This window comes from Miniopterus natalensis, chromosome 8, assembly GCF_054644295.1.
Source record: "Miniopterus natalensis isolate mMinNat1 chromosome 8, mMinNat1.hap1, whole genome shotgun sequence".
In the NCBI taxonomy this organism is placed as follows: Eukaryota; Metazoa; Chordata; class Mammalia; order Chiroptera; family Miniopteridae; genus Miniopterus; species Miniopterus natalensis.
Genome location: NC_142088.1, coordinates 68,899,230 through 68,914,909, shown reverse-complemented (window position 1 = coordinate 68,914,909; position 15,680 = coordinate 68,899,230). Strand labels below are relative to the sequence as shown.

General features: G+C 44.6%; 1 protein-coding gene across 1 annotated transcript in view; it reads right to left on the bottom strand.

The window, feature by feature from the left end:
- TMEM163 (transmembrane protein 163) overlaps positions 1 to 15,680 on the bottom strand; it is a 206,066-nt gene that overhangs the window by 55,088 nt on the left and 135,298 nt on the right. The window contains exons 3-4 of the mRNA XM_087819437.1: positions 14,664 to 14,707; positions 13,004 to 13,095 (exon numbers count right to left, since the gene is read on the bottom strand). Of these exons, the coding sequence (XP_087675563.1) occupies positions 13,004 to 13,095; positions 14,664 to 14,707 (136 nt within the window). The remainder of the gene's footprint in view (positions 1 to 13,003; positions 13,096 to 14,663; positions 14,708 to 15,680) is intronic.

Below are 15,680 nucleotides of genomic sequence, written 5' to 3'. Positions count from 1 at the left end.
TGTCCTTGGTTTTGTGTGAGGAGAAAGAAGCAGGGTCCAAAACATTATGTACGGAAAGATCCTATTTTCACTGACACCTGTGTGTATTGTCATGTATGTATCTGTGTGTATAAAGCGTGTGGGTGTGTATTATATTCTATTTACACAGAAAATATTCTGGAAGCACATACACCAAACTATTATGATTAACTTTTAAGGGGGGGGTGGGAGGAAAGAATGAGAGCAAGTACGAATGAGAGGAAACTTTCACTTTAAAATTTCTATTAATCTTAACGTATCTGTTCTACAAATATGCACCATGATTATAATCAGTGAAACAAAAGTATTTTCATTTTTAAACAACATAGGGCCTCATACATTTACAAGAAGAGAATTCCCTCATGATGAACCACCTGAGCTCTCCGACATTAATTATATAATCAGATCACTTACTCCCCACCTCCCCTGCTTAATAACTTGCCTGTGGCCTTCCACTGCTATTATAATTAAAATTCCTCGTAAGAGTCCCAAGGCCCTGCCGCCTCCCAGCACCATCTCCCCTTTGCCTCTCAATAACCGGGTCCAGCCCCAGGCACCTAGTTTTCTGACCCTCAGACACATCAAGCTGGTTTGGGCCTCTGTTCACACCAACCCCTCTGTCCAGGAACGCTTTTTCCTAGGCTCCTTCCTCCCATCCCAAGTATCGTTGCCGGGACCTCAACCCCCAGCTTCGGAGCCCTCCTCAAGCTGTCACACTGCCCTGGCTGATGTCCCTCACAGCTCTTCCTTCTCTCTGTGTAATTACATTATTGTCAGTCTCCCTTTAGTCCACAAGGAGAGTCAGCTTTTCTTGTTTTCCAGCGCCTGTGAAACACAGTGGGCACTCCATAGCTCACTGCTGAATCAACAAATGCCTGTCAGAGCCAGGTGTGAGAAAATGCGTCTCCTCATTGAAATGTGATTGGTAAAACTGGACTTTCTTAAAAAAAATTTTTACCTTCTCACACATGAAACCAATTGCATGCTAAATTGCAGAACATGTACCTGACTATGTTTGGAAAAGGCAGGAAAGAAGTCTCTCCATGACCACCTTTCCCGAGTTGCCGATCCAAACAGCCCAACAAACCCTGAGGAAGAGCAGATATTTAGCCAGGTTGGTCTTCACTGGATCCAGCAGAATGGCCTGCTCAAAACCGGGGTAATGGGAATACTGAGATATAGAGGCCTAAATATGACATTTTCCAAACTTCCATCTGTTCTCTTGGACAGTACTTGTCAGCAGGCCCTTCACATCACTACTATTTTTGGAGGGTTCTCTGTGTCAGATTCCAACATATACCAGCATATGCTAGAAGAATTGCACCTTTTATAACCTGGTTTTCCCATAATTTCTGCCTCAGTCACCTCGGCAGGATAAGAACTTGAACTTTGATTTAAAAGTAAATAAGATCAGTGGACAGTTTGTGTAGGGGACTCCACACCACCGGCAATATATGTACATGGGTTTCCTCATTAAAACACATGACAAAACGGGCAAAGAAATTCTTGGCTGAAAATGCCAGGAAACAATTTTTGGTGGGTGCTAACACCCACAGTAAATGATCCCTTTTGCAGCAACAAACACAACAGGGGATAACACGGCAACTTTGCCTATTCTCACAGTTGCCCTAGGAAAGCTAGGGGGTTGCAGGGGAGGGTAACCCTTCCATTTAAGCTTGGAGCAGCTTTTGTGCATATACACTGAATCCTCTCACAGGTTTTCCACTCTAGTGGCCGGTATTTAAGAATTTAAGTGAAAGGGGGAGGGGCAAAGAGCAAGTTGCTCATCAATGGGTGTGAATTTTCAGTCATGCAAAATGAACAGGTTCTAAAGACCTGCTGTACAACATTGTGCCCACAGGAACAACACTGCATGGTACACTTAAAAATCTGTTAAGGGGAGTCTCATGTATATGTGCTCTTACCACAGTTTAAAAAAAAAAAATGCCCTGGCTAGGTAGACTGGTTGGTTAGAGCGTTGTCCTGTACACCACCAGGGGGTGTGTTCGATTCTGTCAGGGCACATACCTAGGTTGCAGGTTCAGTCCCCAGTAGGGGCATGTACGGGAAGCAACAGATTGATGTCTCTCTCTCTCTCTCTGCCCCCTCCCTTCCTCTAAAATAAAATTAAAAAATTAAATTTTTAAAAAATTTAAATTTATTAATTTACTTGTTTTAATAAATAGAGATGGTCCTCTGGGGTTGACTAAGGGCTGGGCTGTTACCAGCTGTTGTTTCCTGATCCCTCCTTCCTCTGAGTCCACATTCACAACTGTCATAAAAGTAATCTATATTACTTTTACACATATAAATATTTTACATATTTACTTCTGTATATATTTATTACATATATATGTATGTGTATACATGTATATGCATATACTCACATACTTCTCTTTTTTTAAAATATGTCTTTATTGATTTCAGGGAGAGGAAGGGAAAGGGAGAGAGAGAGAAGCATCAGTGATGAAAGAGCTATTGATCGGCTGCCTCCTGCACGCCCCCTACTGGGGATTGGGCCTGCAACTTGGGCCTGCAACCCGGGCGTGTGCCCTCGGGAATTGAACCGAGGTCTGCTGGATCCTAGGTCGATGCTCAACCGCCGAGCCACGCTGCCCGGGCTACACACATACTTTTCAACTCTTCAAAATATGTTCTCTCTTAATGCTTTTCTTGATTGCCTCCAAGGCAAGTAAAACAGCAGCTTTAATTTTAACCTAATCGATGAGGAAATGAAAGTGAAGGGTGGTTACATTGTGTGTAGCAGAAACAAACCTGAAACCCAGATTTTTTTGCCCCTCAGGTTGGAAAAACGACTGCTTTCTGAGATGCAGGGAAAATGAGAGATCCACTCACCAGCCCCTCCAGCTGGCTGTGGAGCTGAGAGACAGACGGCCCTCTGGGTGTTGACTAAGGGCTGGGGCTGTTCCCAGATGTTCTCTCCTGACTCTTCCTACTCTGAGTTCACAATCACAACTGTCATCAGCACACAATGAATCCCTGGGGCTCCCCACCCCAGCAGCACTACATAGCACTGCACTGAAATGAAATCAACACCAGGTTTGGGGGTCCAGCAGGGCTGGGTGCAAATCGCCAGCATAAATCCCAGCTCTATGACTCTGGGCAAGTCACTCCCTCTCTAAGCCTCCATTTCCTCTCCTATAGGACTGGAATAGTGGCAATTGTATCTCATAGGACTGTTCTGAAGATTAAATGAGACAAACATAAACAATACTTAGCACAGTGCCCAGAACATAGTAAGAAAATCAGTAATGAAGACTGTCCTATGAGTTACACTTTTAGATCAAGACATATCAGAGTCCAGAACAGGAACTCTACAAAAACCCCTCAGCCCCTGGGACACGATTTCTGCCAAACTATAAAATCCATAGCTATATGTGCAGAACTGATAGGAACTAAAAAGTACAGAGTTAAAGAAAAAAGAACAGGAAGCCTCCTCCACTGCTAGCAGATGGTGATAGTATGAACATAACTAAAGCAGCAGCTCATAAAACAGAAAAGGGGTGGGTCAACTAAGGAAACACAAAAAAAGGTGGTTATAAAGGCAAATATAGTGGGTCCCTTCAAAATGTGCATGGAAAGTCTACTCTTAAGAAAATACTCCCCATTAATGGGATCCTACAAATGTCAAACACTGTGCCAAGGAACTTACTGATAGGACCTCATTTGTTCCTCATAACAAGTTTATTACTAACAAGTAGAAGCTATTTTTTAAAAAACTTAAGTATTCCTTGAGATGCCTTCTATTTAGTGATATGAATAAGCTAAATCATATAAAGAGAGATGCTTGCAAAACCCACACTGACTAAAAATGTAAAGGGTGCAACTATTTAGTGAAAGGCAGGAAATGGGGAGAAAAAAAGTCACCGGAATTCCAATCCATGCGAGTTCATGGACCCCCAGAGGAAGGCTGCGTGCACTGTGGTGGGAAGTGATCATACGGAGAAGCACCTGCTGGTGGTGTCAGCACAACAGCACCCAGTGGACAATCACAGCCAGAAGGTGTCAACACAGGGGAGATGAGAGCTTCAATCTTTATTCCTATTGCTCTTTATATTCCCCCAAAAGTAAAAAAGTATGCTCGATAGGATTACAAACATAACCTATGTACCTTGTAAAATATTTTTCGGAAAATGCAAAATGTGTAAAGAAAGTGATCATCAGCTAGTGTTGATTAGCAGTCAATGGCAAGTACTATGCAAATCAAACTGAATTTAAAATGTTCAACAGCTAACACACTGGACAGATCTGGACACTGAAGGAAGAAGAACTATGTGCCATGAAAGCTCTGACCCTAAAACGTCGAAGACAACTATGGAGACACCACGCCCACGACCCTCCAGAGAAGGAAAAAACCTGCCCAAGTCTCCTGCTCACAAAGGTGGTCACAAAGAAAGAAGGACCTGGCCCGAACCACCTCAAAGCTCACCACATCAGAGGGATCCTGTACTAACCCATTCATCTCAAAGCACAGTGCAAGCGGAAGGTGCAAGGAGGACAGACAGGGTGACGTCCAGGCTCAAGTTTCCAAAGGGTGACTATCCTCAGGGTGAAGCACTCACAGTGCTGGGCGGGCCCTGGTGTTCTTAGGGACACAAGACTCTCCAAGCAGCAAATACCTTCTCCTGCCAGCAGGTGCCAGAGAGGCCACATCATGGACAATGGTGGGTTCCTAGTCCTTGATGATAAAGCCTCAGTCCAGGATTGAGGAGGCCCTACCCAGCTGCCAGCAAGGCCTGAAAACAGGAGCCAAAGTTTCAAAGAGCCTGGAACAAGTCCAGGCTGCAAGGAAGACACATGGTCCTCACTAGCAAGGCCTTCGAGACCCAGGAGGGTCTAACCATTTGCCAGGGGATCTGGGACTTGAATGCCAACTGCTGGGAATGTGCCAACCCTGCCCCTGGACTGCCTTGCCCAGGAAGTTCATCCACATCTAGCCACCTGCCAACCATTTCCCCACCTTGCAGAGTGAGAATCAAAGCCCAGGACTGCCTTCCAAGTTGGATAACTGTTTAGCTCTTTATTCCCCTGGATCCACAACCCCTTTCCCTCTGCCTTCAATTGAGTGTGGGTTTCAGCAATTGCTGGGAAAGGGCATTTCAAATAGGAAGTGGGGGGTGGGGTGGATAAAAAGTTTGTAAAACCAAGACACACGAATAATCATTTGGAAAGGTAACATTGCATAATAGTTACGAGCAAATTTCAGAGCAAGAAAGACCTAGGTTCGAGCCCCAGCTATATCCAATACTAGCCCTGAGTCTTCAGAACAACACTTACCTTCTCTACCAGGTGTTAAATAACACCTCTACCTGACAGAGCCCGCATGACACCTGGCACAAAGCAGGTGCTGGGTAAATACTTATTACTGTCATCTTCATAAAGAATATCAAAATGTTCCTTAAAACAAAGGCGTTCCATAGCTCAATCTTTCATTCTGCAACTTTAATGAGCACCCACTAAATACCAGGCAGCAGTCTAGGGATTGGGAATGAAAAGGATAAGATAGTTAAGGAATACCCTTGCCTTCGTCACCTTAAAGTTTTGTGAGAGCAATGGATGATAAATATGCCAATATATGAATTAAATACAGGTAATTAGATGTGTGAAAGAAAAAAACACGGCACTGCAAAAACCAACCAAACAAACAAAAAACCCACAGGTGATGGGGAACAACACAGGAAGGACCTGGTCAATTATTAAGTCATACTTCTTTAGTCACCTAAATTCTCCTAGCCGGAGTCTGGGAAATGTCCCAAAATGGAAATAAATGGCCTCTCATTCCCATCTGAAATTCTGGCAACCCATTTCCCAAGAGAAATACAGATGACAACAAAGCACATGAGAATATGCTCAGCTACACCAGTAACTAAAGAATGCACAGCAACAAGGAGAAGATAATTTTGCACCTGGACAAGTGGCTAAGCTCAGAAAGAATGGGAACACTGAGAGCTGGCACAAGGGATTGAACAGACATCCTAACCCTTGCTGATGAGCACGTAAGGGTGGCCTTTTTGGAGAATTTGATACTGGGCATCAAAATGTGTCAGCAAATTCTTTGACCCAGACTTCCAGTAATATATGCTAAAGAAATAAGAGGGAGTCCAGCTGGCATAGCTCAGCGGTTGAGCATCAACCTATGATCCAGGAGATGGTGGTTCAATTCCTGGTCAGGGCACATGCCCAGGTTGCAGGCTCGATCCCCACTAGGCGGCATGCAGGAGGCAGTCGATCCAGGACTCTCTCATCATTGATGTTTCTATCTCTCCCTCTCCCTTCCTCTCTCTGAAATCAATAAAGATGTATTTTTTTTAAAAAAAGAAAGAAGAGGGCAAGCATTAAAACACAAATGTGGTAATTGTGGCCCTCTCCCTTCCACACATGAGCAAACTGAGGTCTGCAAAGATAAAGGTTGCAAAGCAGGTGGGCGCAGGTCTGAAAGAGAACTTTTCTCAGGGACAGTATGAGCTTCCTGTGGCTGCTACAACAAAGCACCACAAACTAGGGGGCTTAAAACAACAGAAATTTATTCTCTCACAGTTGTGGAGGCCAGAAGTCCAAAATCAAGGTACCAGACTCACACTCCCTCTGAAACCTGCAAGGCAAACTCCTTCCTTCCTTCTTCTAGCTACTGCTGTTTACCAACAATCCCTGGCATTCCTTGACTTGTGCATACATCACTCCAACTTCTGCCCCCGTCAACACGGTCATTTTCTTCTTGCATGTCTGCCTGTGTCTCTTCTCTTCTTATGAGGACCCCAGTCATATTGGATCAGGACCTCATCTCACTTACTTGGTTACATCTGCAAAGAACCTTTCTCCCATTAAAGTCACACTCTGTGATACTGAGGGTTAGAACTTCAACATATCTTTTTGGGGGACACAATTCAACCCATAACAGGGACCAAAGAAGCCAACACTCCTTCCTCTACTACATCCTGCCCATCACACCACAACCATTAATGTCATGTCAATGTCCTGGAGGCTTCATATGTCCTCTTCATGACAGTGGAAGGCCACTCCCTCTGCCTTCAGGCAAGACCAAATGCAAATACTCCAAGGGAGGTGAGTGAGCTCGTGTCCTGTGGTGAAGGCTCTGCCTTCTATATCGGCTCTCATCTGTCACCGAGGTCATCTCCAAAGTTATTTATTCTTCTAGTTCAGGGTCTGCTCTTGAGCTAAAATACACTCAGGAGCTTTGTCAACTTAACAGCACCAGAGAAATGTGGAGGGAATGCAATTTGCTTTTCCAGAACCCTCAACTTAGGGTCACATCAAATATCCATGAGAAGCGGGGGAGAAGGGGTACGATTTTAATATGTTCTTGGTATAACTCACTGCCTTTGCAGTCTCCTTAGATCACACACCAAAAGCGAATCACCAATCCATCATTTCTTAACTGCATCAGTTACTGTTCTTTTTCAATTCCTGGAGCTGTTTCCCAAAACAGCAAGGGTGCTGCTGAAACCAGTAATCAAAAGACTATCAAGCCGTCCGGTCGACTGACAGTTTCCAGGCCAAGCATTTGGCTAAGCAAATTGGGAAAGAAAACAGAGCAAATACCTGCCTGGGTGAGAACCAGGGTGCCCATTTACTTCACCTGAAAAGACACACAGAGGATTTATGCCTCTCTAAGAATATCCCTTCCAGAGCTCTCAAACGTGCTACTGAGCATAATGCCACTTGGAGGTCGATTTGGAACAAGAGAACAACCTCCCAGGCTGTTTCTGCTCAGTGCTGCAGAATTAGAAGCCTGTAAAGGTGAGCAGCCCCCATCTGCCTCCACCTCTCTGTGTCAGTGAGCTGATGGCCTGTGAGAGAGACAGCTGGGCCTGGCAGCCTCCCTGGGGCCTCCCACCTGCGCTGCAATCATATAGAAAATGTCAGAGGCCCCCGATGGGCGTCAATCTGTACCTTCTGTAACTGAGCATGAGCTTCCCCATGGCCCTCCACAGCTGACGGCAGCAGGAGGCTGTACTTCCCGGGGCCCGACACGGTACCCAGGGCCGAGGGTGCTGAGACCGGCGTGAAATTCCCTGTGTAATTTGGCTTTGCCAAGTTCCTCCTCCACTAATTTCTCTCACACCCTCCAGCAACTCCTTCCCTCCTTCAATATCTTTCTCACATTTCCAAATCCCCTGGACTTTGATTTGTTAGTAACTCTGTCATTTTTAAATAGATTACAAATGATCAAACTATCTAAGGAGGCATTGTCCAATGTGGAAGCCATCAGCCACATGTGACTATATTAATTTTAATTAACTAAAATTAAATAAAGTTAAAAATCCAGTTCAGTGGCTCCAGCCACATGTCAAGTACTGAGTGCCTGTGGCTAATGACTACCACGCTGGACCATGCAGACAGAGGACAGACCCATCACCCGGAGAGCTCTATTGCACAGCTCTGGTCTCGAGGGTATAAAGACCATGTCTGCCCTCCTTTGTCTGTCCCCAGGCCTCCTCCCAGAGGCGATCCTGCTGCCAGTCTCCTTTGTGTCCTTACAGAGATTTTTTTATGTCTAAACAAGTGCGTGGGGATGCAAACCTCTTTTACTAAAACAAATGAGAAAGGCTCGAAACACGATTTTGCTCCGTGCTTTCTGCGCTGATTGGACCCTGGAGATCACAATATAAGTGCACAAATAGTGCTTCATTCTTTTGAGTGTCCTCACAGCAGTCTCCTGTCACCAGGACAACTGCCACCACTCCCGCCTTATAACCACACTTCCACTCCTCCGTGTCCCCTTGGGTGGCGCCCTGCTCCCTTCCCTCCCAAACGCTTTCATCTACTCTTTTCTGACTCTTCCCCTCAGCTCCCGGCCTAATAAAAGCTGGTGATCCCCGAGGAAGCTGCCTTCCCGACCTCTGAAGTGAAGGCTGCATGTTCTCTCTCCTGCCCATTCGCAAAGCCTGTCTTCCTCCTGGTAAATTCCAATCCAGTTTCTCTGGCTTTCTCCCCCAACACTCCCAGTTACCCGCAGACTAAACCACCCGCTACACCTCCTGTTGTGGCCCCCAACTCCCTGGCCCCTCCTCTCCTCCATTCACTGAGGATGTCAGCACCTGCTCCGCTCGTTTCATCTCCTCCCTAAATTCTGCAAGCAGCCCCTCAATCCCACCTGGAGCATCCAGCCAAGCCTGGCCTCACACGTGTCCCTGACCTTTTGTCCTGACTCTGCCTCAGTCACCCACTCCCACCCTAAATCCACACAAATGAATGAACCACCCGTCAGATCATGGATTTTAGCATCCCACTCTCAAATTAGTATCCCACAGCAACAACTGTCAAGCTACACAAGACTTCTAATCCATGACGACGACTCCCTAACCTTGCCGCTGTCCTGCCAGCCCTCCTTCCCCAGCCTGAATATTCTGGCATGTTCTTAGATCCCTCCCTTACAAATAAACATGACTCCCTTGCCCCTCTATTTTAGTTGCCTGTTGAAAACCCTGACGCTGCATAAGCCTGGTTCGCCCTCTCCACACATATATTCCCCACCACAAAAAAGTGACCAAATTGGGAGCTTTTAAAAATAAGTAGTTGGTAGGATTACAAAATGGAGCAACTGCTATAGAGGGTAATATAGAGGGCCCTCAAAAAATTAAAATAGTACTATCATTTGACCCAGCAGTCCCACTTCTGGGTTGATTATCCGAAAGAACTGAAAGCAGAGTCCTGAAGAGCTATTGGTACACCCTTGTTCATGCAGCACTATTCACAATAGTTGAGGTGGAAACAACCCAAATGTCTATCAACAGATGGATGGACAGACAGAATGTGGTATATACAGACAGTGGAATATTATATAGCCTTAAAAAGGAAAGTAATTTTGACACAAGATAGATGAAGCTTGAAGACACTATGCTAAGTAAAATAAGCCAATCACAAAAAGACAAATGTTGTATGATTCCTCTTATACGAGGTACACAGAGTAGTCAAATTCCTAGAAATAGAAAGTAGAATGGTAGTTGCCGACGGGTGGGGGAAAGGTAACAGGGAGTTGTATAGTGAGTCCAGTTTTAGTTCTGCAAGATGAAAGAGTCCTGGAGATCTGTTCACAACAATGTAAATATACTTAACACTACTGAACTGTACCCTTAAAATGTTTAAGATGGTAAATTTAACGTTATGTGTTTTTTACTGTAGAAACAGAGTATAAAATGAAACAAAATTATTGGTTAGGTTCCACTCTGTGGTGGTGATGAAGGCACCCTCTCTTCCTCTGAGCACCAAACACCCCATCCCACAGTCAGCAAGTGGCCAGGCTGGGGAAGCTGGCTACTCTCCTGCACTGACAAGGCCAAGTTCAAAACTCACCCTGAACCTGAGAGTCAAAGTAGAAACAGTTAGAAGAATTAACTAAGAGCCAGCTGGGTATTTCCACATGCTCTCAAATACTGTTCTCCAGCAAATAACTGAACACCACTAGCTTTTCCAGCTCTGCCTCTCATGATTCATTCATGCTCATTTACATGCAAACATCAGTTTCTCAGCTGGCAGTGATTTCATGAATTTTTAATTTACATGGAATGAGTCAGAGATTAAAACTTTAAACTAAAGCCAACAATAGAGGATGTGAGTGTCGTTTCAATCCCCAGATTAAGAATCGCTGAATGAATTCACTGGCGTTGCCACATACACCATTATCTGGGAATTATCGAAACAACTCCTCTGTGAGTGTTTGCCTTTTGGGTATTAATATAGATATTCAGTTGTTGTTTTTTAAAAAAACAGTACCTGCTTTAGGATCACTAAAAAGAGTGACACCATAGACAATTCTTGTTATCAAACTTAATCTTGGAAAAACTGCAGGCCACCTGGCAAACTCTCACAAGATCCCAACACTACAGAAAAGCCACAATGACATGCAGCTTTGTGACTATTATGTAAGAAACTCATTTTAGCAAAACTAAAATCAAATTAAAAATAAGCAAATTAGAAGAGAGAAATTGAGAAACTCTGAACTCAATTCCTTCTGGAATTGCAAATCAAATTCTGCATCATTAATTCTAAAATAAGAAAAGGCAGAGGGAAGAGCTTTCTCCTTTGAGGGCAAGGCCACATGTGCAATTTTAAACTTCTAAAAGCCACATTAAAAATGTAAACAGGAGTAAAATTAATTTAAGAGTTTATTTAACCCAACAGATCCAAAATATTCTATCAAAATATAATCGGTATTTTTAAAATTATTAATAAAATGTTTACATTCTTTTTTCCTTCTACACCTTTGGAATGTGGTATATACTTTATACTTACAACAGCTCTTAGTTAGTACGGGCCACACATAAGTGCTAGAATAGCCACTAGTGGCTACTGTCCTGGACAGTGGGACCACGGAACAAAGAATATATATGTTCCCCAGACAGGACAGGGACGAGCTCTTGAAATCTGAGCCTGCCTCCAGACTGCGCTCTCTAGCCTCTCTCACTGAATTCCTCACATAATAGCCAGCAAGAGCGGGGGCGGATGCAGTAGCTGCTCTCTGGGCTGGACTAGTGTTAGTTCTGCTTTGGTCCTTATGGTACCAATATTTGAAATCTTACAAAATCAGTTTACTACTATTGTTTTCTTAATTTTTTTCAACCATAAATTGACTCGCTTTTTTCAAAATTGACCTTAGCCTAAACATTATCACCTGTGATATCACAAATTTGGTCATTTTTATACTTTAATTATGTTCGTTGAAAAAGCTAAAGCACATCAAAACACAGATTTAACACTTAAAAGAAGTTTTGTGCTCCACCTAAAGCCAACAACAGACTAAATTAAATTTCATTCTCATTTGAGAATCAGTTATGGTGTCCTCTCTCCAAAGCTTTCCCTTTGGCACATGAAATGTGAGATAGATTACTGAGTCCCCTGGCACCCAATATGTGTACCCCACACTTTGTACATCTGAGTAGGACACAGCATCCCTACCAACAGTATCCTTTGAGTGGGAACCACCACAAACCACAGCAAGGGGCATTTATTCATTTGTATTCAGCTGTTCAGACACTGCAGAGGTGGGTAAAACTCTTGCCCTAATGACAAGTGGTGGCTCAGTCCCAAGGGCGTCCCCTCAATAATTAATAATCATGGCAGCTAAGGTTCACTGAACTACATGCCAAAAGCTGTTCTAAAGTGTGTGTGTGTATCATACGGCAATGGTTATATCTCACTCCTGTGATCGTCATAATAACCCTAATAAAGAAGGTACCGCTTTCCTGCTTTTCCAGGGGAGGAAACAAGGCACAGAGCAGTTAGAAGCTTCCCGCAGTCACAGAGATAACAAGCGCAGGAGCTGAGATTCAAAGCCACGAAATCCCACTCTGGAGCCTGCGCTGTTGTCACCCTGAGGATTACAAATGGAATAAAGAGATGGAAGCTGGAGAAGACGCATGTTTTATGGTCACAAACACAAATCCTTCAAAGACAAAATCATCCCGCACAGGATGTGGAGACTGAGACAAGCAATGCCCTCTGAGAGACAGGACGGCAGCCAAGTGGAATAATTTATAATGCCCTCAAGACGTCTTCTATAAATTACCCTGGGGAGCTCATCATCTTCCTCAGAAAAGAAGAAAAAAAGCATGAAAATTCAAGGGAGCCAAGATTCCAATAACACAAAGAGAAAGAAGATGCCTGGATGGATGGATGGATGGATGGATGGATGGATGGATGGATGGATGGATGGATGGATGGATGGACGGATGGAGAGAGAGACAAATGAATACACAAATGTTCACTCCAGACTCAAAAGCAGAGAACAGAGAGCATTATAAAGGGACATTCCACTGCTCTGACCCCTGCAGAAGGGCCTACCACACGGCTGATATCACACCAGCCAGCCTTCTCAAAGGCAATTTGGGGACCTTATTCTTGTCACTGGGACCAAAGCCGCAGGGTAAGCTGTGCTGACAACCCAATTACGTGGCCTTCGTTTGCATGGGTGCCGCAGTCTGGAAGGAGATGAAAACCCACTTACAGGTATTCTCTGTGGGCAGAGTGCACGGCGGCCGCGTTGCTATAGCGCCATAGGACGATCGCCGATGACAGGACATCAAGGACGGCATCAAACTAGGAGAAGGAGACACACATTAGTGGTTTTTCAGAGTTAACAGGACACGACTATAAAGACACAGGGCAACGATTCTGGGACCCGGAACATCTGAGCAAGTGAGCTCAGGGCAAAGAGGGTTTGCATCGTAATGACGCGGGCCACCCGCCCTCCTCACAGGGGACCCTGGGGCTCTGGAGCCCAGGGCGCTCCACATGCCAGCTCCCCCTCCTCTACTTTAACTGCTCCCCGGCCTGGGAAACCACACTCTGTGCAGTGGTGGGTCTGCGCCCGAGGCCCCTGGCCGCCAGCACTCTGGAGATGGGGGGTTACACTGTTCTGACACATGTGAAATTGGTTTCTCCACGATAAGCAAGATCATTTCAGCATGTCACTGCGTGTCCCAAGTAAAATATTTGGGGTGAGGAATCTGTTTCTGGCTTTCAGTGGGATTGTTCTACCTGGGGTCCAGACTGAAGGTGGTCACCCAAGGGCTCTGGGAAGACTGCAAACACTGAAATGTTATACAAAATTCAGTGCTTTTGTTTGAATGAATGAGTGAATGTGTGAGGGAGGAGGGAGTGAGAGGAAGAGAGAGAGACAGGATTTTAAGAGAGAGAGAGAGAGAGAGTGTGTGTGTGTGTGTGTGTGTGTGCATTTTTCTGGAGAGACAGTCCACTCCTTCTAAAGATCCTGAAAAGAATCTGCAACCCAGTTCGGTGCACAGGACGACGCCCAACTAACTGAGCCACATCAGGGCACATGCCCAGGTTGCAGGCTCATTCTCCAGTAGGGGGAGTGCAAGAGGCAGCCAATGGCTATTTCACTCTCACATCAATGTTTCTCTCTCTCCTTCCCTCTTCCTCTCTAAGAATCAATTTAAAAATCTTTTTTCAAAAAAAGAATCTGCAACCCCCAAAACATTAAGTTTTCACAACAAAAGGAAGAAGTGAGTTTGGGAACAGGAACACATACCCTTAGGTACAGGAAACCTAAAGCTATGCAGGAGGGATGGTTACAAGCACTCTCTGTGAGAGCCACTGTGCCTACCACACTTGTCACCTGGAAAGTTATAAGCACTCTTGAGGGGACGTGGGAAGCTCACCCAAGTTTTGGCATGTCTAGCTAGTAAAATATCTGAGACCAGTTTTTCTCTAACCAGCTCACATCGGGAAGCAGAATGGGAACCCAGGTTGCCCTTGGTTGGGCTACAGACTGACATCCTAGTGGCGGCAGCCCCACTCTAACTCCCACACCTCTGCCTGCACCAGCAAAGCCTTTGCTCCCCTGTGTGCCCATCCTCCAACTGACAACCTTGTGGGGGAAAGGGGCTAGAACCCTAAAACATCCTTGCAACCAGCTGTGGGAAATGTGGCCCCCTAATCTGTTCTGGAGGATTACACAGCATCTTTGTAGTTTATTTCCATTAAATTTTAACTTCCCCTAGAAGCTATTTCCATAAAAGGTATGTTTTTCAGACTAAGCTCTCCTCTGTTAACCACCCTCTCTTATTGAGAGCCCAGGGTGAGATTCATGGGTTCAGGAAAAATGTGCAAAACTTCATAAAAGTACATTTCAGGTTACTTACTGCAAACCCAAAAGCAGAGGCGCTGTACCTCATAACGGAGACAGCTAAAAAGAAAGAAAATATTATTCAGAATATTTTAAGACCTCATGGATATTTTCTCTCATTCATGAGTATATTAATATATTTGATATGCCCTTTTAAATATCAATGGAAAAGTTCCAAGGGAATAAAGTTAAAAATTAACTGTAGTTGTAAACTTTGAGAACTAAAAAAAGCAACGAGTGAAGTGAAAAGATTCCAGACTCCACCTGCAACAACTTCCCTTCCCAGCCTGTTCTGAGCACCAAAGGGCCAGTTTCAGAATGAAAATACTCAAGCAACTGTCAATCAAACGACCACTGAGACGTGGAGAATTTGGGAACTGGGATAGAGAACTGAAAACTATATTAAACTTTGAAAGTAAAAGCTCAATTGCCCAAATTGTTCTGTAATAACCAGTGGCAGCTAGTGCAGTGCACGTGCCATTGCTAACACAGTTGAGAAAAATCTCTAGCTCATCAGGACTTAAAATCCAGCGTAGACCTCAACAGAACTGTTTAGAAAAACAATAACAAACGATCTTTAAACAACAGATGTCTACAAATGTAGGTGTAACAATTATAATTAAAACATTTATCCCCATTCAAAAATCAACCTTTTGGGGGGGTGGGGGGGGTAAGTCAACTAGGTAGCACTTTTGCCTAATACTTTGATCTGCTTTATGCCAAAGCAATGTCCAGCTTCAAAGACTAGTCTCAGCTTGACTTAATAAAGGCAGTTCTCCATATTTAACTAGCATGTGTCCACCCTGCAACAAAAAATGAAACCCTACCCAATGGGTCAGCAAGGCTCTGAAGTGAACTGCTCTGGATGTAGGTGTTGCAAGCGCTCACTCAGCGGGTAAGAGGGGTGTGGGGGTGAAGCATACTCCCACTCAGCTCACCACAGGTCCCTTCTCGGGGACCCACTCCCTGTCCTGCCCATAAGGTACAGAAATGAGCCCTGGACAGCCCTGTTGTCCTTTGTACCCCTGCCCCC